Source organism: Erinaceus europaeus, chromosome 8 (genome assembly GCF_950295315.1).
Source record: "Erinaceus europaeus chromosome 8, mEriEur2.1, whole genome shotgun sequence".
In the NCBI taxonomy this organism is placed as follows: domain Eukaryota; kingdom Metazoa; phylum Chordata; class Mammalia; order Eulipotyphla; family Erinaceidae; genus Erinaceus; species Erinaceus europaeus.
The window spans coordinates 7,909,594-7,933,682 of NC_080169.1; the positions used below are offsets into that span (position 1 = coordinate 7,909,594).

General features: G+C 41.4%; 1 protein-coding gene across 2 annotated transcripts in view; it reads left to right on the forward strand.

Annotated features, from left to right (window-relative positions):
- The first annotated feature begins 5,193 nt into the window (after positions 1-5,193).
- Positions 5,194-24,089, forward strand: part of MATCAP2 (microtubule associated tyrosine carboxypeptidase 2) — a 30,037-nt gene continuing 11,141 nt past the window's right edge. Inside the window, exons 1-5 of one of the 2 annotated variants that reach the window (XM_060195873.1) lie at positions 5,194-5,274; positions 15,815-16,506; positions 20,024-20,167; positions 21,098-21,230; positions 21,969-22,274. In XM_060195873.1, coding sequence (XP_060051856.1) covers positions 5,211-5,274; positions 15,815-16,506; positions 20,024-20,167; positions 21,098-21,230; positions 21,969-22,274 — 1,339 coding nt within the window. In that variant the 5' untranslated portion in view covers positions 5,194-5,210. The remainder of the gene's footprint in view (positions 5,275-15,814; positions 16,507-20,023; positions 20,168-21,097; positions 21,231-21,968; positions 22,275-24,089) is intronic. The other variant, XM_060195874.1, reaches the window with a different exon arrangement.

Below are 24,089 nucleotides of genomic sequence, written 5' to 3' on the forward strand. Positions count from 1 at the left end.
TGTAAAGGAGCTGATAACAGTGCTGGCTTCGGAAGACAGACGATACACTCTGCGCTCACACAAATTTGTGAAGAAAATTATTTTTGTGCTTAGTAATGTAGAAAGGATCATTTCGGAAAGTTTTTTTTAAGATTTTATTTATTTATTAATGAGAAAGATAGGAGGAGAGAGAGAAGGAACCAGATATCATTCTGGTACATGTGCTGCCGGGGACTGAACTCAGGACCTCATGGGTGAGAATCCAATGCTTTATGCACTGTGCCACCTCCAGGACCACGGAGAGTCCTGTTTTTTTTTTTTTTTTAATTAGATTCATGTGCACTCTTATGTAATGATCACTAAAAATATGTAGAAACCAAATTGATACTCTTAAGAAGTATGGGTAGAGTAGACATAAAGATGATATCACCATTGAATGATTTTCCACAGGTGGATTTTTTAAATTTATTTTTGCCAAAAAGATTAAGAATGGAAAGAAAGAGACAATTCAACACCACTCTCTCACGCATATTTGTGATGTTTTTGCCCTAATTCTCTTTGTGGTGTTCCCATGTGGTTCTGGAGGTTGAACCCAGGGCTTCATGCTTCATAAAATGCATGATACCCAGTGAGCTATCTCTCACCTTCTAGAATACTTTTTAAATATTTATTTATTCATTTTCTCTTTTTGTTGCCCTTATTGTTTTATTGTTGTAGTTATTATTGTTGTTGTTGTTGATGTCGTCGTCATTGTTGGATAGGACAGAGAGAAATGGAGAGAGGAGGGGAAGACAGAGGGGGAGGGAAAGACAGACACCTGCAGACCTGCTTCACCACCTGTGAAGCGACTCCCCTGCAGGTGGAGAGCCGGGGCTGGAACCGGGATCCTTACGCCAGTCCTTGCGCTTTGCGCCACCTGCGCTTAACCGCTGCAGTACCGCCCGACACCCTAGAATAATTTTTAAGCAAAGAATTAAACTGTATTATCAGTGGGACAGTTTCTTACTGTTTAAGGAATTGTCGAAGAGGGAAGCAGACCTTTGTTGCAAATCACCTTCTAACTTGCATTATGCATGGTTAGGAATATAAGCATGTGTAAAACCTTCCTTACTAGTCAGATCCCTGAAGATAAGTATATTCTGACTGTTAATGTTGTTTGAAAAGCAGTAAGACCAGTCAGATTTGTGATGTGTGTGACCTAGACCGGCCTCCTCCGACGTTCAGGAGTTCTTTTATCTTTCCCTCCATCTTTTCACCCGCCTCTGTCTCCTTCCCTCTATCTTTTCTCCTGCTTCTTCCTCCCTCCCTCTCCCCCCATCTCTCTCCTCTTCGTCTTTTCTTTTTTTAAATGTTTTACAGGTTTTTTTTTTTTTTTCCTCCAGGATTATCTATGGGACTCAGTGCCGGCACTACAAATCCACTGCTGCTGGCAGCCATTTTTTCCACTTTATTGGACAAGACAGACATTGAGAGAGGAGGAAGAGATAGAGAGGGAGAGAGAAAGATACCTGTCGACCTGCTTCACAGCTTGTGAAGCACTCTACATGCAGGTAGAGAGGGGACGGCTAGAACCCAGATCTTTGCATGGGTCTTGGCATTTCGTACTATGTGCATTTAACTGGGTCCACCACTCCCTGTCCCCTTTCCTTTTTATTTTCAAAGCATTTAAAATATAACTTTATTCCTAATTTACTCCTTAAACCTGAAAAAAGTCAAAATGATAAAACCTCAGCTATGACAAATAGCAGTAACAATAATACTATAAAATAAAAACAATAATCCCAGTGCTTCTGTATAAATAAATGTCTCTGAAATGAATAAAACATCTCGATGCCTTCAAAATGGACAGTACAGTTAAACACGCTTTAGAAAAGCATACAGGGGGGAGTCGGGCTGTAGCGCAGCGGGTTAAGCACAGGTGGCGCGAAGCACAAGGACCGGCATAAGGATCCTGGTTCGAACCCCGGCTTCCCACCTGCAGGGGAGTCGCTTCACAGGCGGTGAAGCAGGTCTGCAGGTGTCTGTCTTTCTCTCCTCTCTGTCTTCCCCTCCTCTCTCCATTTCTCTCTGTCCTATCCAACAATGACAACAACAATAATAACTACAACAATAAAACAACAAGGGCAACAAAAAGGGAATAAATAAATAAAATAAATATTAAAAAAAAAAGAAAAGCATACTTGGCCAGGCGGTAGCACACCTGGTTAAGTGCACATATTACAGTGCGCAAGGACCCAGGTTCAAGCCCCTGGTCCCCACCTGCAGGGGGAAAGCTTCACGAGTCGTGATGCAGGGCTGCAGGTGTCTCTCTGTCTCTCTCCCTCTCAACTTCTGACTGTCTATCCAATAAATAAATAAAAAGATAATAAAAAAATTTTAATGCAAAGTAAATTATTTACACATACACTGAAAATGTGACCTAGAAACATCTTGGAAGAGATTTTTTTTTTTGAGAAAGTTCTTTTCAAAATATTTTATATATTTATTAATGAGAAGGATAGGAAGAGAGAGAGAGGGAGAAGCAACCAGATATCACTCTGGTACATGTGCTTCTGGGAACTGAACTTGGGGCCTCATGCTTGAGGGTCCAATGCTTTGTCCACTGTGCCACCTCCCAGGCCACTTTAAACATTTTATTTTATATTAGTATTATTATTTTTACTAGAGCACTGCTCAGCTCTGGATTATGGTGTTGCTGGGTAGTAAATCTGGGAGCATTGGTTCCTCAAGCATGAAAATCTTTTTGTATAACCATTATGCTATTTCCCCAGCGCGAGAAACAGTTCTTAAATTGCAATGACTTTAAAAACTAACAATTTTCAGTGGTAATATATACATTTATAGTAAATTTGGGAAGTAGTTTCAAAAGGATTAGACATAAGGAAGCTGAGGAATATATCTATATATATAAATTATTTACACATACACTTAAAATATATATATATATAAATAAATATATATAAAGAAATGTTATAGGAAGTTCATTTGTTGCTTTCATTCTTAGCACTTATATGTTGCAAGAATAAGTCCTCTTACATCCCCAAAGAATTTGTTGCTTTTTATCAATGTTTTGACTCAAAATGTATTCTCTGTATGCAATTTTAGATGATTCTATTTTATCATGTAAAATACATACTTTATCCATTGTCCACTTATTGATTTACAATTTTTAAAAACATTTTTATTTATTCCCTTTTGTTGCCCTTGTTTTATTGTTGTCGTTGTTGGATAGGACAGAGAGAAATGGAGAGATGAAGGGAAGACAGAGAAGGGGAGAGAAAGATAGACACCTGCAGACCTGCTTCACCGCCTGTGAAGCGACTCCCCTGCAGGTGGGGAGCCAGGAGCTCGAACCGAGATCCTTACACCGGTCCTTGCGCTTTGCGCCACCTGTGCTTAACCCACTGCACTAATGCCCGACTCCCTGATTTACAATTTTAAAAGACCTACTGAGTGCTGGACACAACTCTATACTGCTACTCAATTTTATACTTGTGGAATTTTTATTCTAAATTTTATTCTTTTTTTATTTTATTCAATAATCAAGATCAATCAGGAAAGAATCTAGAAATTATATAATGTGAAGAACTAATGGAAAATATAAAGCAGAGGAATTGTATAGGAAATCTGAGATAGGAGTGGGATTTTAAATTGAATGGCCAGGAAAGCTCTTAAATAAAAGTGACCTTTGCATTGAGCAGTGAAAGCAGTGACTGGCAAATTCTTGGGAGATCTAGGGGTAAAACACTCCAAGCAGGATGTAGCATAGAAACGCAGCATGCTATCCAAGTGAACTGTCCTGCCCCCTTGTTAAGTTCTTATGACCTGCCTCAGGATTCTGAACAGTAGTTGATTAATTTGTGTTGAATGGCATAGCCACTGTATTCCCAATAAATGGGTAAACTAGAAGCAACACCAAGCTTCTATCATTCGTATTATCATAAATGAAAATTTAGGGCCAGAGAAATAGGTTGCCCGGTCGAGTACCTCTCTGTGCCCAGTCCTGAGACCAGGCATCACATAATAGGCCCTGGGGGTGAGGCTGGGACAAGCTCCAATGCTTAGATGTCTTTCACTTTCTTTTTATCTGAATGAAAATAAAGATGTATTTTACTAGTAAAACCACATTATGATGGATTATTCAACTGTTAAATCTTAGTTTCCTGCACTTCCCCTACCCCCCACCCTTCTTTATTTTCCTCATTAATAGACACCCAGGGGCTGAGGAGATAGGATGATGGCTATGCAAAAAAAAAAAAAAAAAAAAATCATGACAGAAGCACCCTAAGTCCCAGGTTTAGTCCTCAGCACGATCATAAGTGTGAGTTGTGAAGTGCTCTGGTAAAACAAAACACCTCTATAAAGCCACTTAGATCAGAGCTTTATAATAAATAAATAAGTAAATAAATAAATAAGATCCCAGGGATATCGTTTCACATCCACACAAGGCGTGTTTTAAGTCACCACACCCTCCAACAAAGCCCTGTTTCCTCCCTTTCCTATAAACGCCGCTTGTCAGTCTGACAGTTCTGTTATCATTTTGTCTCCTGCACTACAGTTCTTTTTTTTTTCTTTTGCTCTTTTTTTGTTTTCTGCACTACAGTTCTTGAGCAACTGTAAGTTAATTAAAAGGTGAAGACTGGTTTGCAATTCACATCTCCAGCTGAGTGTCACACCGCTCTCTAGCCACTGACGCTACTGCGGATTTACATCTTTTGAGCAGCGTAGAAAAGCCTCTGACCCAAAGATGTCATCCCCTGCTCTCAGACTAGCCCATTATTAGGCCTCCCAGTGCTTTAGGGGCCAAAGCTCGCGAGACGCACGCACGCACACATGCGCGCGCTTTGCACGACGGGAGTTGTAGTTCTTCAGCTCTCCCCGAGAGCCGCGCGTCATTCGCTTGAGCGCCCCCTCGCGGCTCCCAAGCTTTGTGACGTCGGGCCCCGCCAGACACGCTAGGACCGTCTCCTAGCAACGAGGAGCTGTAACGTCACGGCGGCGGGTTATAAACCCCGCTCCCCAGGCTCCTGGGCCGCCTCGTGTACCTTCCGGCACCTGAGCTTCGGAGGGAAAGCGTTTGCCGCCCGGTGTCCCTTCCTTCTTCCCCAGTCCGCCCCTACCCGTCCTGCCGAGGTCGACCTCCTTCCTGCCTGGACACCCCCCCAGTCTCTGCGATCGGGGCCGGAGGGCCGGGTCCTCGCCCCCGCACCCCGCACCCCGCACCCCGCCCCATGCCCGCAGAGCCCTGGGCCCGCGGCCGCCGCGGGAACATGCTGGAGTCCATCCGTGTGACAGGTCAGTGTCTGCAGGGGTGGCCGCCTAGACTCGGTCGGCCGGGGGCACCGGGACTTGCAGGCCCGGGTGAGGGGGACAGCCGCGGACAGGCGCCGCGCAGCCCGGGGAGCAGAAGCAGCCGGCGGCCGCCCTGCGAGCGCCACTCTCGGGTCTCAGCGATGCGGTGAGGCATCGCCTTCAGCCCTCAGTTTCTCCGAGGCTGGCAAAAAGCACATCGCGGCCAAGAGCATGGTCTCGCTGTCCGTCACCCTGCCGATGCCTTGCATGCACATTTTTATTCTTGGGTCAGGACGGTTTCAGACAGTCCCGTTATACAGTATTATCATAGCGGGAGGAAAAAAAGAAAAAAGGAAAAAAAAAAAAGGGTCTGGGTCTGAAAGTTTCCTCGTTGCTATTTTAACATAACGATGCATGTAGTAAACCAGGTTCATCTTTTTCTTAGACAATACTAAAATAATTTTTTTTTAGGCGTTTGTTTACGGGTAATGACCTTTCTGTAAAACAAGGTTTGTGGGAGTCCATATTAACTAAGTACAGCGGAGCAGGGGGCCAGGTGGTGGCGCACCTGGTTGAGTGTACACATCACAGTGCACAAGGAGCCGGGTTCAAAACCCCTGGCCCCCACCTGCAGGGGGGAAAGCTTCACAAGTGGTGAAGCAGGGCTGCAGGTGTCCTCTCTGTTTCTCTCCGTCTCTATCTGCCCCCCCCTCGCAATTTGTCTCTGTCCTATCAAATAAACGAAATTTTTTTAAAAAGACCAGCAGATTAAAAGGATATCCTTGGTCCTCAAACTAGTGTCAACATAAGGTCAGCATATTAAATTTTAAGTTGACCACTTCCAAGATTAAAAAAAATAAACTAAGATCTATACTAATGGAGATATTTATAAAATTATATTATTATTATTATCATTATTATTATTACCACCAGAGCACTGCTCAGCTCTGGCTTATGGTGATGCAGGAGACTGAATCTGGAAATTTGAAGCCTCAGGCATGAAAATCTCTTTGCATGACTGTTATACTAGCTACCCCTTCCCCAGCTTAATTTTATATATTTTATGCTAGTTCATGATGTGTGTTTAAAATACTGGTTTTGTGCAATCATGTTACTGCTGTGATTTCTTTCACTTATCTATGTTGACAGGAAGCACAGAAAGTGACTGCATAATAAGATCTAAGAAACAACTTAAATTGGCATCAGACTTTTTTTTTTTAAAAAAAATATTATATTTACTTATTAATGAGAAAGATAGGAGAGAGAAAGAACCAGGAGAGAGAAGGAATCACTCTGGTACATGTGCTGCCAGGGATTGAACTCAGGACCTCATGCTTGAGAATCCAGTGCCTTAGCCAGTGTGCCACCCCCCGCCCGGACCACAGCATCAGACTTTTTAAAATGTTTGATGTAGATGTTTATTTTTCTCAGTGACATTTGAAAGTTTCTTAAAATTGTTTATCTTCTTACCTTGGACAATGCTGGCACTATTATCATTAAATTCATAATTCTTTGTTGGGATAGGGGTGCCATATGCATGAATAATGTCTAGTAGTTTCTTTCCTTTTTTCTTTTTTTTTTTTTGCCTCCAGAGTTATCACTTGAGCTCAGTTCCAGCACTACGAATCCACTGTTCCTAGAGGTCATTTTTTCCATTTTAATGGATAGGACAGAGAGAAATTAAAGGGGCAGGGGAGATAGAGAGGGAGACGAAAGACACCTGTCGACCTACTTCCACCACTTGTGATATGGGGAGCGAGGGGGCTCGAATCCAGATCCTTGCACGGTCCTTGCACTTAGTACTATGTGCACTTAACCTGGTGCACCACCTCCCGGCCCCCATGTTTAGTAGTTTTCTCTGGTTTCTGCCTACTAGATGCTAGTAAGCATCCCACCTCCCTACCCCTCACACAAAGTAATGAAAACCAAAAATATCTCCAGAAAGTACCATCTTCTGGAGGCCGGTCCCTCTTTCAATTTGAGAATTACTGTCTTGGGGGAGAATATAGCTAGAGATTCTTTTTGTTAATTTTTTAAAAATTATCTTTATTTATTGGACAGAGACTGTCAGAAATCAAGAGGGGAGGGGATGATAGAAAGGGAGAGACAGAGAGACACCTGCAGCCCTACTTCACCACTCACAAAGCTTTCCCCCCAGGAGGTGGGGACAGGGGGCTCAAACCTGGGTCCTTGAACATTGTAACATGTGCGCTCAACCAGGTGCGCCACCACCTGGTCCCAGTTAGAGATTCTTAATCTATAGTTTATTAGAGAGCAATTTAGGAAATAATGATTACAAGTCTTTTCAAAATAGAACAAAGCATAACAAAAATGTTTTTTCAAAACATAACAATCATTATAAAGCAATAATACAATTAAAATAATATTAGCAAGTGGGTATGTGAAATACAAAGTGTACCTCCTGATATCTCAGTTTGTAGAGATAGAAGCTTGAGGGGTATTTTATAAAATAAACGGTCTCTTCCTTCTTTAATTCTTTCCTCATAACTTAGTGACAGTACACTCATCAATACAACTTATATACCCTGAGGGATAATTTGGCAGTGAATGTTTATAGTTCAACAAAAATTCATATAGCCATTTGAAACAATTCGAGCCTCCAACTTACAGCTCTTTTAAAAATGACCAGCTGGGCTGTTTTTCAAAAGTTTTTCCTGTTTCTGTATAGTATTTGGCTAATTATTATTACTTTAAATATTATTATTTTTATCAGCACAGCTCAGCTCTGGCTGGTGGTGGTGTGGAGACTTGAACCTGGGACCTTAGAACCTCAGGCATGAGAGTCTCTTTGCATAACCATTATGCTATCCACCCCTGCTAAAGTTTTCTTAATATCAGTGCTTGGCCACAGAGGATGAATATAAGAAGGCACATAACTCTAGCTTGTCCCACAGCAGTAGATGTCTATCATTAAAAGCCTGTGTTTGGCTTCAGAAATCAGTTCATTTTCAGTGCTATTATGATAAGACTTTTCACTCACCCTTTGGGCATCTGGATCCTGTATTCCTCATCCCTCAAGTATTATTTTCTCTTTGCTACCATGTGGCCATCCTTTCACAAGCAGGGTAGTAATGTTATAATGGAGTTTATATTATCAATGTTAGCAGAGACCACCAAACACCTAATGTGAAACCACATAACAGATGCTTCAGAAAGGAAAAGCTGTTCGTAGAATGATCGATCGTATGTGAAGGGGCCTAGAGAAGGTTTCCTGTACAAATAAGCAAAAGGGAAAGTAAGACAGGAAAAGTCTCTGCAAGTGTAGAGTAGCATGTGATGTCCACAGAGAAAAAAGATGAGTGATCATATTTGACAAGATGACATGAAGCTAGAGTGGAATCAAGAGTCAAGATGAGACTGGGCGTGAGTGGACTCATCCGCCATGGCTAGGACCCGGTCTCCTAAGTGAGAAGTCATGCTTCTAATTCACTGTTGTTTTAGAGGGTGTTTAGTGCTGTTTTGTTTTATGCTTAATTTATTTGTTGAATTTAGAGATGCTGGGAAGAATAAAAATGGCAAAATAAATGTTTTTAAAGGCTCTTGAGTTTCATATCATTAAAGATAAAGGTGTAAATTTCACTGAATTAAGTGCATGGCTTTTAATATTCAGCCTGTCAAATTTATACATATGTAATAATTGCCCTGGAGCAAGACACAAAACATTTCTACTACTCAGTACCCTCATACCTCTTCTCAAATCATCACTTCTTCCTCAAAAGTAACCACTATTCTGACTTAGAACACCAGAAGTTAGTTTTTGAAATATATGTATATACAAGTGGAATTTTACAGTATATATGGCATTTCTTTTGCTTTATACTGTCTATGAGATCTATCTGTGTTGTTACTACCAAGTTCAGTTATTTTTCTTCACAATGTTATTGGATATGACTACACCACAGTGTATTCATTCATTCTACCCTTGATAAAAAACAAAACATTTTGAGCCACTACAAATTGGCTTGGTAGGTAGGGGGTAGGGCTTGTATATATGAGGTCCCATCCCCTATATAAGCTGGAGTAGTGCTCTGGTTCCCATCTCATATAAAATAAACATAGCTTTTCAAAGAAGGGTTAATAAACTCAGTTATAGAATATGTCTGTGGTAATGACTTGAAACTATAGCATTTATCTTCCAGAGGTTTACCATTTTCCTTTTTCTTCTGTTTATAATCAAGCAACCCATTATTACTGCTAAAAATTAACCTATAGGAGCCGGGTGGTAGCGCACCTGGTTGAGTGCACATGATACAATCTGCAAGGACCCAGGTTCAAGCCCCCGTCCTCACCTGCGGCGGGAAGGCTTTGCAAGTGATGAAGCAGAGCTGCAGGTGTCTGTCTATCTGTCTCTCTCTCTATCACCACTTTCCCTCTCGATTTCTGACTGTCTCTATCCAATAAATAAAGATAATAGAAAAAAATTTTAATTAAACTATAAAATAAAAAAAAATTAAACTGCTCTCAGGCTTCCTAAATCTTAGTGCACTCTATAAAACTGCCACTTTGTGAGACAAAATGACAACTGAGTGGTATTTTCCACCAGACTTCGTTTCTGGTGATCTTACTTTCCTTTCAGCCAGACACCTCATAACTGCTGTGAACCCTCACCTGAGAAGAGTCTAGTGAGCAGTGTTCTCCTTTCCCATTCTTCTTGATGAAGAACATGAGGTACTGATGGGCTCAGTGATGAGGCTAATATCACAGAGAGGTCATTGAGAGAGCTCGAAATGGAAGCCAACAATCCTGGTATCCTTTTCTCCTGTTCTAGATATAAATTAAGCTTTCATTGTGTTGGTAATTTAGTGAGTATACTGAATACTGATTTCAAATGTAATGTTTCCCTTTCTTCACATCAAGTTGAGTTGAAAGTGTTCTTTCACCAGTAAATTATTTTTGTCCACTTTGAAAGTAACCACTGCTCATGACTAGAATGTTATATTAATAGTCAGTACTTCAACATGAGAGGGAAGGTTATCTTTTAATTACCTTACTACTTTTCCCAGGGAAGATGAGTTACACTTGTCCTGAAGATACCTGTACTATAAAAAAGACATTTTGGGAGCTGGGTGGTAGTGCAGCGGGTTAAGCGCAGGTGACACAAAGTGCAAGGACCAGAGTAAGGATCCTGGTTCAAGCCCCCAGCTCCCCACCTCAGGGGAGTCGCTTCACAGGCGGTGAAGCAGGTCTGCAGGTGTCTGTCTTTCTCTCCCCCTCTCTGTCTTCCCCTCCTCTCTCCATTTCTCTCTGTCCTGTACAACAACAATGACATCAATAACAACAATAATAATAACTACAATGGTAACAAAAAGGAATAAATAAATATTAAAATACATTTTAATTTTTTATGTAAAAGGAATCAGAAGAATAGTTTTAAGAAAATGTTTTTTACTATGTTCTTATGCATATCTAAAAGTAATTTTTCTTAAGCAGTATTCTTTGTTTTTACATTTTATTTATTTTATTTTAATCAGAGATAGACACAGAGACCAGAGCACTGCTCAACTCTGACTTATGGTGGGGACTTGGGATTGAACCTGGGCCCTCAGAGTCCATTGCATGAAAGTCTTTTGCATAGCCATTGTGCTGGCAAACGCTAGAAGAAGAAGCCATTGTGCTGGGTCCCCAGCACCACAGTGTCCTTCTTGTAACGTGCACTCAGCTAGGTGCGCCACCACCCGGCCCCTAGTATCCTTCTTAATAGTGTACAAATAGTATTTTAGTCTCTATAACACTTTTAAAAGTATTTGCTTATGTTTATGAGAGATAGAGAATGAAAGAGATGGGGGTCAGGCAGTGACACACCTGGTTAAGCACCTGGTTAAGCCGCACATTAAAGTGCACAAGGATCAGGGTTCAAGCCCTTGGTCCTCACCTGCAGAGGGAAGCTTCATGAGCGGTGGAGCAGGGCTGCAGGTGTGTCTCTGTCTCTCTGCTCTCTACTTCTCCCCTCTCAATTTCTCTCTGTCTCTCTCCAATAATAAATTAAAAAAATATTAAAAGAGAGAACACCACTCAGCTCTGACATGGTTCCAGGAGTTGTTGTACCTGTGGCCTCCGCAGCCTTAGACTGACAAGTTCTGTGCTTGTAAGAATGCACCATTAAGGGAGTCGGGCTGTAGTGCAGCGGGCTAAGCGCAGGTGGCGCAAAGCACAAGGACCGGCATAAGGATCCCGGTTCGAACCCCGGCTCCCCACCTGCAGGGGAGTCGCTTCACAGGCGGTGAAGCAGGTCTGCAGGTGTCTATCTTTCTCTCCTCCTCTGTCTTCCCCTCCTCTCTCCATTTCTCTCTGTCCTATCCAACAATGACAACAACAATAATAACTGCAACAATAAAACAACAAGGGCAATAAATAAATAAATTAAATTAATATTTTTTAAAAAAAGAACGCACCATTAGGCACTCTCCCTACACTCTGTAACATTTTTTTTCATAATGATTTTTTAAGTGTAACTGAAATATCAGGGTGACTCTGCAAAATTAGTTTATATCCATCTTGTATGAGATGTTTGAAAAGCCATCTGTCCCCTTGTAGCAACTTCACAGCTTATCAACACTTGACAGGAATGGTGTTTATTAAATCAAATTATTGGCACTCCCAAACTTTAATCAGCTTTAATCATGGGAGTTTATGAAAGACTGTCGCTAAACCTCTCAGGTAGATCATCATTAGCAAGTGGACTGACGGGTTCTAACATGTGTACGCTTTCATTTTTCTCCCCACCCCCGCCACTCTTCCTTGAGTATTTTTGAAGATTATCTAGAATATGTTTTTATCAGAAGTCAGGCGGTAGCACAGCGGGTTAAGTGCACATAGTGTGAAGTGCAAGGACCAGAGTAAGGATCCCGGTTTGAGCTCCCGGGTCCCCACCTGCAGGGGAATCACTTCACAAGCGGTGAAGCAGGTCTGCAGGTGTCTATCTTTCTCTCCCCCTCTCTGTCTTCCTCTACTCCCTCCCTTTCTCTCTCTTCTATCCAACAATGATATCAATAGCAACAATAGTAATAACCACAACAATGATTAAAAAAACAAGGGCAGGGAGTTGGGCGGGCTTATCGGGTTAAGCGCACATGGCGCAAAGCACAATGATCCCAGTTCCAGCCCCAGGCTCCCCACCTACAGGGGAGTCGCTTCCCAGGCTCACAGGCGGTGAAGCAGGTCTGCAGGTGCCTTTCTCTCCCCCTCTCTGTCTTCCCCTCCTCTCCATTTCTGTCTGTCCTATCCAACAACAACATATAACAACAATAACAATAACTACAACAATAAAACAAGGGCAACAAAAGAGAATAAATAAATACTTTAAAAAGTGTTAAAATATTTTTTAAAAACAAACAAATAAAAAACAAGGGCAACAAAAGGGGAAAAAATGGCCTCCAGGAGCAGTGGATTCATGGTGCAGGCACCGAGCCCCAGCAATAACCCTGGAGGCAAAACAAAAAAAAAATGATGACTTCGATAACAACAACAATAATAACTACAACAACAGTAAAAAACAAGGGCAACAAAAAGGAAATAAGTAAATATAAAATAATAATAATAATAATAAAGAAATCCAGAATGTTTCCAGAACTACAGATAAGTTTATTCAGACTGAAGAAGTGGCATGTTTAGGGTCGTCTACTCATTCCTTTATTCAGTGTGCGTATATTGAATGCCTACCAAGTCTCATGCTGGTTAAAAAAAAGAGAAATAATAGATGATCTTGGTAGACTTACCTTAGTATATAGCAAGTATACTAAGTACCTCTGTCAATTTAGAATCTGTCAGATTATTATGTCTTACGGGTGTACCATGTCCTGCAAAAAGGAATAAAAGGTTTTGCACCATGCATGAAACAAGATTTTAATAGTGCATGTATGTCTGTTGGTAATTAAACACACAATAGAATGGCACGAACATGCCTTTACTCACATTACCATTCGTGGTCTATCACCTCTGACCTTTAACAAGTTGCTCAACATTTCTAAGACTTCAGTGACCTAATGTGTAGAGCTCTTCATGAAATGCCATCTTCTGTGGTCCAGGAGGTGGCGCAGTGGCTAAGGCACTAGACTCTCAAGCATGAGGTCCTGAGTTCAATCCCTGGCAGCACTTGTACCAGAGTGATGTCTGGTTCTTTCTCTCTCTCCCCTATCTTTCTCATAAATAAATAAATAAAATCTTAAAAAAAAAAAAAAGAAATGCCATCTTCTCATAAATGTGTCAACAAATGGTAAGCATTGTTACTGTTACTATCTATTACCATTTATCATAGAAAGGATCTTTGAGCATCTCATCTTAGATACCAAACATATATGTGGATAAACACTTTAAAAATACATTTTCACTTAACATTATTCCTTCATTCTCCATCTAAGATGAGGTGAAGAAGGCAAACTTATCATTCTTATTAGCTGAGTGACATTCCATTGTGTATATATGCCACAACTTTCTCGGCCACTCAGCTGTTGTTGGAGACTTGTTAAGTGAGAAAAGCCAGAAAGAGAGGCATGATTATAGGATGCTCTCACTCCTGGGCAGAAATTGAGAAATAAGAACAAAAAGAAAAACACGGAGTTGAGCTTGGACTGGATTTGATGTATTGCCCCAAAGTAAAGGACTTGGGGGAGAAATGTTTCAGGTCCTGGTGCTGCAGGATGGTGGAGGAAGATCTAGGCTGGGGTGAGAGTGTAATCCCTGTAATAAAAATTTTAAAAGATTATGCAAAAGGTAAAACTCAAAATACATCTTCAGGGGCCAAGCGGTAGCGTGCCTGATTGAGCACACATGTTACAGTGTGCTCGGACCCAGGTTCAAGCCCCCCAGTCCCCACCTGTAGGAGGAAAGCATTGTGAGTGGTGAAGCTGTGCTGCAGGTGTCTCCCTCTCTGTCACCCTTTTCCCTTTGATTTCTTGCTGTCTCTATCAAATGCATAAAGATAATTTTAAAAAGTTACATTTTCATAAAATTGGGGGTGGGGAGTCTTTGTCGGCAAGGCAGTCAGCTGTCCAACCCAATTAGCGCTGAAATTGCACCAGTGTAGAAGCCAAGGGTTGAGGGCTTACAGGCACAAGTGTCCTTGATGCTTGAATAAGAGAACTGACTGACAGAATGTGTCACATCTGCAAAAAGGATTTAGAAAGTACTGTGGTCCGGGAGATAGTGCAGTGGATAAAACACTGGACTCTCAAGTATGAGGTCCTGAGTTCAATCCCCAGCAGCACATGTACCAAAGTGATGTCTGGCCCTTTCTCTCTCTCTCTCTCTCTCTCTCTCTCTCTCTCTCTTCCTATCTTTCTCATTAATAAATAAATAAAATATTTTTTAAAAAACTATTTAGAAAATATTTATAAGCAACCTCTGTCTGATGGTATAATTTTTATTATTTTATTAATGATTGAATAGTGGTTTATAAGATTATCAGATTATAGAGTAACAACATTTATATACTTTTCCCATATTTGGGAGCTACTCTCTTCCCTGATCCAGCTTTCTGGTCCTTTTTCCAACTATGACACCATCCCCCCAGACAATAGCTTAGGTCACCTGCATTTTAGATGGCAGACACAGGCAAAAACTAGTAAAGTCATGGGCCCCTTGGAATATACCTCAAATAGACCTACTAGCTTTTTCCAAAATGGAGACCCCAAATCTTCATCCACAAGAGGGTAGAGTTTTAATAGCACTTGTGCTTGGGTTTCGTTCTAATAAACTAAGTCATGTTCAAACACTGTCAGTTTAGAATAGAATCTGAAAGCTCTTGAAGGTGTACATGAAATTTCTTACTTTCTCTTCATGTTGTTCTCTGACATCAGTTATTTTCTTTATCTTTTTCTATATTTCCTCTTTCACCGCTCTGTATTTTTATTAAAATGTTGTAGGAATACCTACATTTTTCCAACCTGCCAAGGGAATAAAATATTTTCTTTCATCATAACCTATAGCCAATTATGAATGTTCGGTGACATTAATAAAACATTGTAAGCATACACTTATGATCTAGTTAATCTTAAAATGGCTTTTGATACAGATAAGGTACTTTTGTCCTATTGTTACTAATAGTTGCATTTACTTATATATATGTATGTGTGTGTATGACTTTGTAATATCTTAGGCTGTGCTCTGATTTTTTAAAAAATTTCATCCTTTCTGTGATATCCCCATTCTTTGGTAATTGAGTGTTCATATTAGTTTATTATATCTACATTAGATTTTGATTATCTGAATGATTTGCTATAAATAACTTAGTGTATAAAGTAATTTTATATTATTATAATATGTACAAACTGGAAATGCTGAAAGCTGTCACTTCTATGTTAATTTTCATATAACATTTAGAGTTTTATGCATGACCAGTTCAGCAATATAATATTTAATATAATATGACTGTTCAATGTAACTTCTAATATTTTAGGTGGCTTTTCTAAAGATAATTGCAAAATTACAAAGTTTACAGAACCTTCAGAATATTTTGTATAGTTAAAAATTTACTTCATCTGGTATTCTGTTATTTCTCTTGTTTTGATTTTGTTTATTCACCCAGAAAAACTTCACTGGCCTGAACATGAACTTGCTAAGAAGTCTGTTCTAAATGCAGAAGAATCATTGACCGCTGACAGCAAAAGAGTAATCTCACATTTATCTCCTGGAATACTTAAGGACATTTTCACGACTGGAACCAGTAGTTACAATGTCCTATTACAGAGCAAAGAGGAGAAAAGGCATCATTCACAAAAACAGTCTTCCTCTGCCTACTCCAAAAGATGCAGAAACCTCAGCAAGACTCCTAGCTCTTCTCATAGCAAAGATCTTCACAAGCTGAAAACTGCAGTACCTGTGGTGAACAGTGGTACTTTCTCCTGCCCAGAAAGGCAGCCTACTGATCTTGTCACAAGTTCAAGTCCTATAAAGTTCATACATGATTCAATCTCTGTTACAGGGAACAGCATAGTATTGCCGCCTAAACCGCCAAGCAAAGCCAAGCAACGCATTTTCTCTACTCTCCCGAAGCCAAAGCCTCAGCCTCAGCTGTCTAGAAGTTTTGAGAAAGGAGATGACTTTTCTGGAAAGAAATTTTGTATTCTGACTGCTATAAAACCCACCAACTTGGAGAAAGAAAAACTGAAATTCTTCAAGTCTGACTATACCTACAACCCTCAATTTGAATATGCTAATCCTTACCTGCCAAGCGTGTTGGCTAAGCACAGCCATGCTTCTGACCAATTCCTTAAGCAGGTAAAATGCCATTTCTGGTGTATTTCACGTTTATGTAACTAAAGCAATTATTTGCAGTCTTCAAAAGGCATTAAAAATATTCCAGTTACACATATGTTTATTGTTAACGTCTACATAGGATATATAAATATGTGACTAGTAAACTAAGTGACTGAATAGACTGAATAGACTAGGTCATGAATAGACTGCTGGGGCAGGGTAGATAGCATAATGATTATGCAAAGAGACTCATGCCTGAGGCTCCAGGTTCAGTCCTCTGCACCACCATCAGCCAGAGCTGAGCAGTGCTCTGGAAAAAAAAAAAAAGGGAAAAAAAGGAAGCTACTCTGCACTTTATGCTATTTTTGTTTGTTTGTTTTAAGATTTTTTATTTATTAGAAAGATAGGAGAGAGAGAAAGAACCAGACATCACTCTGGTACATGTGCTGCCAGGGATTGAACTCAGGACCTCATGCTTGACAGCCCAGTGCTTTATCCACTGCGCCACCTCCCAGACCACTGTTTGTTTGTTTTGTATTGGAAAGAAACCTCCAGATTCTAGTTCTAAGCTTTCATATGGGAGTTACAAAGTTGAGGTCAATTAGCTAGCCTGCAGGTAAGTGTTGTGTAGCCCACTTTATTTATTTATTTATTTATGATTTATCATTTATTTATTTATTCTTACCAGAGCATTACTCATCTCTGGTTTATGGGGGTGCTGGGATTGATTCTGAGACTCAGAGTCTTAGGCATTAAATTCTTTTGTATAACTATTGTGCTGTCCCCTGACCCTTTGATTTGATTTGAATGTCTTAAGTGGAGCTGGCAACCTCTCCGTTTGCCTGTTGTGTCACCTTCCTTGCTTTAGTAAGCTCAGATAGGCAGTTTGGGGCAGAGGCTTGATCTCACCTAGGAACCTATTAGTGCTGCATGAGAACTGTTTAGCCATCGTCAAATGCTGTGAGCTGGGAGGTGGGCGGCACAGTGGATGAAGTGCTGGAAATCTCAAGCACGAGGCTCTGAGTCCAGTCCTCCTCCGCACCACATGCGCCAGAGCGATGTGCTGGTTCATCTCCCCCCCTCCCATCTCTCTCTCCTAAGCAGACATCTAAAAAAATAATTAAATGTGTGAGCACTTACAGAAAGAACAATGGTATTTTAAACATTATTTGCAAGGACAGCAAATTTTTATTTTTATTTTTTTATTAATTGGGGGGTTAATGTTTTACATACAACAGTAAGTACAATAGTTTGTACATGCATAACATTCCCCAGTTTCCCATTTAACAATACAACCCCCACTAGGTCCTCTGAATCCTTCATGGACCTGTATTCTCCCCACCCACCCACCCCAGAGTCTTCTACTTTGGTGCCATACGCCAATTCCATTTCAGGTTCTACTTGTGTTTTCTCTTCTGATCTTGTTTTCACTTCTGCCTGAGAGTGAGATCATCCCATATTCATCCTTCTGTTTCTAACTTACTTCACTCAACATGATCTTTTCAAGGTCCATCCAAGATCGGCTGAAAACAGTGAAGTCACCATTTTTTTACAGCTGAGTAGTATTCCATTGTGTATATAGACCACAACTTGCTCAGCCACTCATCTGTTGTTGGACATCTGGGTTGCTTCCAGGTTTTGGCTATTACAAATTGTGCTGCCAAGAACATATGTGTACACAGATCTTTTTGGATGGATGTGTTGGGTTCCTTAGGATATATCCCCAGGAGGGGAATCGCAGGGTCATAGGGCAGGTCCATGTCTAGCCTCCTGAGAGTTCCCCAGACTGCTCTCCACAGGGGTTTTGCCTCCAGGGTTATCACTGGGGTTCAGTGCTTGCTCTCTGAATCCACTGCTCCTGGAGGCTATTTTTTCTTTTTTTGAGCCAAAGGTTCAAACCGTGATCCTTATACCTTGTTCTTCGCACCATGTGTGCTTAACCCTCGCTACCGCCCCACCCAGTTTAGACCTTTAATCTCTTGATTAGTTCAGACACTATTCAACTTCATATGATATGGACCTGAATTCGCTAAATTCTCTCACAAAAAACCTTTGAAGTTAATTTTATTTTTCTTGTTTTCCTAGCTCATTACTTCCAAATAGACACTAATGTTCTGTGGTTTATTAACAGTTTTTTTTCTGCAAGTTTCATATTCTTTTAATATGAAAATTAATGGAGTGAAAAAGTATTTTTTAGTACTAAGACTGTTTTCTGCAAACAGGAGTCCAGGAAAACAACAGAATTTTATAGGATTGTCTGAGAGGAATGATGGATTCTTTTGTGTGTTCTTAAAAACAAAACAGGAGTCAGTGCGGTAGCACAGCGGGTTAAGCGCACATGGCGCAAACGCAAAGACCTGTGTAAGGATTCTGGTTCGAGCCCCGGCTCCTCACCTGCAGGGATGTCGCTTCACAAGCAGTGAAGCAGGTCTGCAGGTGTCTGTCTTTCTCTCCCCCTCTGTCTTCCCCTCCTCTCTCCATTTCTCTCTGTCCTATACAACAACGACATCAACAACAACTACAACAATAAAACAACAAGGGCAACAAAAGGGGAATAAAATTAATTAATTAATTAATTAAACGGGAGTCAGGCGGTAACACAGCAGGTTAAGCGCATGTGGCGCAAACACGGAGACCAGCTTAGGGATCCTGGTTCGAGCCCCCCAGCTCCCCATGTCGCTTCACAAACAGTGAAGCAGGTCTACAGGTGTCTATCTTTCTCTCCCCCTCTGTCTTCCCCTCCTCTCTCCATTTCTCTCTGTCCTATTCAACAACCATGACAACAGTAATAACTCCAACAATAAAAGAACAAGGGCAACAAAAGGGAATAAATAAATATTAAGAAAAGGGAGTCAGGCGATAGTGCAGTGGTTAAGCGCAGGTGGCGCAAAGCACAAGGACCAGCGTGAGGATCCCAGTTCAAGCCCCCGGCTCCCCACCTGCAGGGGAGTCGCTTCACAGGCGGTGAAGCAGGTCTGTCTATCTCTCCCTCTCTCTGTCTTCTCCTCCTCTCTCCATTTCTCTCTGTCCTATCCAACAACAATGAAATCAGTAACTACAACAATAAAACAAGGGCAACAAAAAGGGGAAATGAATAAATAAATATTTTAAAAATATATTAAGAAAAAACAAATTACATACATTCCAGTGGTTAATTCTAATCTAATGACTAGAGCAGGAACATACTCTCCACTCTGAATTCTCCTGCTAAAATGCCTAGTGAGAGATCAAGAAGCCAGAGCTGCTTAACCTCAGCTGCTGACAGAATATACCACATTGAACCCTTTTGTCCTGCAGAGTCTCAGGGAGAAACAAACATAAAAATCAGAGAGTGTTTATTTGTAAGCACAGGGGTATTTGGGGGGAAAAAAAGTGAAAACTATTTAGGGTGAGAAGGCTATGCTACTTCAGTTATAATTGAATCTGAAAACCAATAAACTCCAAAGGGGCCACGATAAGTAGGAAAGTAAGTAACTTTATTGCTGATCTCAAAGCAATAGGAGGCTATTGAGTCTCACGCCCTCTGTTTCTTTTATAGTCCATCAACATCATGGAACTGACTTTACAGAAATACGGAAGTTACGAAAAGTTTGAACAGGCCACTGGTGGTAGCCTGCTGTCTAAAACTCGAATCTGGAGTCATGTTAGGAGGTACATGCTGAAAGAAGGCTGCCTGGGTGAGGTATGAGTGACCACGGAGGGTGTAACTCTGGCATGTTCATGCTCAGTCAGTGCCATGGTTTTTGGTTGTTTTTTTTTTTTTTTTTATCAGTTTTTTGTTTTTCCAATTCTGTTTCACCCATTAAATTGTTCACCTAACTTTTTCATATTAAGTACTATAAATCTAAGTTTGTTACACTGAATTGTGTTCTCTCTCTCTCTCTCTCTCCCTCTCCCTCTTTCTCCAGGGTTATGGCTGGGGCTCGGTGCCAGCACTACAAATCCACTGCTCCTGGTGTCCATTTATTTCCATTTTATTGAATAGGACAGAGAAAAAAATGAGAGAGGAGAGGGAGATAGGGAGAGAGAAAGAGACACCTGCAGACCTGCTTCACTGCTTATGAAGTGACCCCCTGCAGGTGGGGAGTGAGGGCTCGAACCCAGGTCCTTGCGTGGGTCCTCAGCTTAGTACAATGTGCACTTAACTGGTGAGCCACTGCCCGGCTGGTCTTTTTTTTTCTTACCGTCATACCTGTATAGCTTATGGAATTATGTGAATTGTTTTATGAAAATTATTGAGCAGATTTGTCCCCGTAGCCTCTCTTTAATTTAGAGTTCAAATTTAGATCTCACAATAACCCTTGGCCTGGCAGTGAACAGGATTCTAGCTCTTGTATCCCTCTCCAGCTGCTTTTCCCCAGGGGATTATATTTAAGGGCACAGTGCAGATACAGCTTCCTCAGCACAGCCACCTGCACGCCCCTCAATCCAGGAAAAGGTTCCCAATTCCAGGAATGGTCACATTAGAATGCAGATGTGATTGACACTAACTACATTTATTGCTGATGGGGTGCTCGTAGTAGCAGTGAGCAAAAGAAGAGGTGTCTACTGATTCGCACGCTCTCTCTGTGAAAGCTGCTGTTTACGCCCGTGTTTTCCTCTTGCCCCTAAGATCGTGGTTCATCTCACCGAGGACCTGCTTTCTCGAGCTTCCATGACAGTAGTCAATGGATGTCCGACGTTGACCATTAATGTTTCCACTGCCCGTGAGCATTGGCTGGAGGGAATGCTGAGACATGAAATAGGTAGAAGCTACCGTTCTCCATCTGTGACACCAAAAATTAGACTTTTCTCTTAATTTCTGTTGTTTTCTTTCTTCCTTTTATTTGACTTGATAAGACAGAGAGAAATTGAGGAGAGAGAGAGAGAGAGATAGATAAAGGAGAGAAAGACATTGTCAGCCCTGTTTTACAGAGTGTTTGAAGCTTTCTCCCTGAAGGTGGGGACTGGGGGCTTAAACGGGGGGTTTTGTGTGTAGTAATATGTATGCTCTGCGAGGTGCATATAGGAAAAATATATAAACTTTTTCTGAGACATGATGCTTGTAAGGGTAGTGAGTTCCTTCAAAATAGAAGATCTTTAAGGGGATCTGGGTGGTGGTGCACCCAGTTAAGCACAGATAGTATTAAGTGCAAGGACCCACTCAAGGATCCAGGTTCGAACCCCTACTCCCTACCTGCAAGGGGAAACCTTCACAAGCATTGAAGCAGGTCTGCAGGTGTCTTTCTCTCCCCCCTCTGTCTTCCCCTCCTCTCTCTATTTCCTCTGTCCTATCCAACAGCAACGACAGCAATAGCAATAATAATAACAGCAACAATGATAAGTTCACCGCTTGTGAAGCAATCCCCCTACAGGTGGGAAGCCAGAACTTGAGCCAGGATCCTTACTCTGGTCCTTGCGCTTTGTGCCATGTGCACTTAAGCCACTGTGCTACCGCCCGGCCCCCGGCATTTCTTTAATGTTCCTTTTCTTTCCCTTCAAAGGCACACATTATTTCCGAGGTATAAATAACCTCCAGCAGCCATGGAACAGTTGGTCTGGCCGTAAAAAACATGAGCTAAAGCCAAACAACCCCACAGAGGAAGGACTGGCAAGTATTCACAGCGTCCTGTTTAGGAAAGACCCTTTCTTGTGGCGAGCTGCCCTCCTGTACTACACTGTCCATCAGGCCAGCCACATGTCTTTTTGCGAACTCTTCCGCGATATCGGAAAATTTGTCAAGGACCCCAACACAAGATGGGATTACTGTGTGCGAGCCAAACGGGGATGGACCGACACTGCTCAGCCCGGTGAGTGTCCCCGGGCTGTCGGCTTTCTGACTTGCTGGGTGACCAGTGTCACGTCGGTAGCATTTTCATTCACCAGTCAATCAATTCACTCACTTATGAAAAATTAGGGAAGTCAGGCAGTAGCACTGAGGGTTAAGCGCACGTGGCACGAAGCGCAAGAACTGGCATAAAGATCCCGGTTGGAGCCCCCTGCTCCCCACCTGCAGGGAGTTGCTTCACAGGCGGTGAAGCAGGTCTGCAGGTGTCTTTCTCTCCCCCTCTGTCTTCCCCTCCTCTCTCCATTTCTCTCTGTCCTATCCAACAACGACAACAAGAATAACAACAAGGGCAACAAAAGGGAATAAATAAATATTAAAAGAAAGAAAGAAAAAAGAAAAATCAGGCTTTTGTTACTTGAGACCAAACCACATCTGTTAACAGTTTCCACCCTTATTATTTTGAAAACTTTTGGTCCTGGGCCTGATGGGCATCTAAGTAGGTGAAGTCCTGCCTTATCCTGCCCAAAATCTGGGTTTTGACCCTGGCAACACAGAGGGAGTGCCAAGGCTGTCAGTTCAGTCTATCAGTAATTTTTCTAACATTAAGCTCTTTGAAGGTTGGAAATAATGAAATCTGTGAGAATTAAGCCCTGAGTCTAGTGTGCATTAGCATTTCCTGCCTGTGATGTAGTTTTATGAAAGCATGGTGTCTTGAGTCAACACCATGCAAGAAGGGGCCAGGCAGTGACGTACCTGGTTAAGCGCACACACTACAGTGCGCAAGGACCCGGGTTTAAGCCCCTGGTCCCCACCTGCATGGGGAAAGCTTCATGAGTGGTGAAGTAGAGCTGCAGGTGTCTCTTGTCTCTCCCCCTCTCAGTTTCTCTCTGTCTCTATCCAATAATAAATTTTAAAAAAACAAAACACCAAACAAAACACTAAGCAAGGCACGTTGCCCCTGCCTTCCGTGTATATAAAGCGGCCTCCCAGCTCAGCTTCAGGTCGGCAGACTGCGTCTGTCATTTCCCGATCCTTCCCAGACCCACTTACCTGAGTTGAGTCTAGGGCTTGCTTTTTCACAGATGCAGTTTTCATGCTCCTCTTGACACCCTGTGGAAGCTCATCACTCTGAGACTTGTTGACATTGTCAAGGGTATATGAGTGGTTAATATGTCACAGCCTCATAATACATTACCAGGTCTTGACTATCAAATATTTCTATGGTCCATCTATTTTTTCAAGTTTCTATTTTCCTAGTTTATTTTATTTTCAATCTCAGCATCGTTATGTTGAGGAAATGTTGATTTACAGGACAGTTGTCCCAAGGGTACATTTTGCATGTCCTCACGTTTCTTACATTATTTATAAGCATTTTCTACACCCTGCTACCCATATGCATCTCTAACCAATGACAGCATACCGAACAAAAGTGATGACACTTTCTTAATACATGATTAGTACATTTAGTAGATCAAAATTTCATTTGCCCAAGCTCTATAATACAACTATTATATCATGTAAATACAATATAATATAAATGCTAAATTCTGGTGCACTGCACCAAAGTAAAAGGCTATAGGGATAGGAGGGGGGTTCAGGTCCTGGAACATGATGGCAGAGCAGGACCTAGTGGGGGCTGAATTGTGATGTGGAAAACTGAGAAATGGTACACATGTACAAACTACTGTATTTTACTGTCGACTGTAACCATTAATCCCCCAATAAAGAAATATATATACATACATAAGTTCTATTTTCTAGAAAAATAGAGGTTTTCTTTGTGAGTGAATCATAATTTGTGCGTATATGGAGTCTGGGCCTTGTGCGTGAATGATTT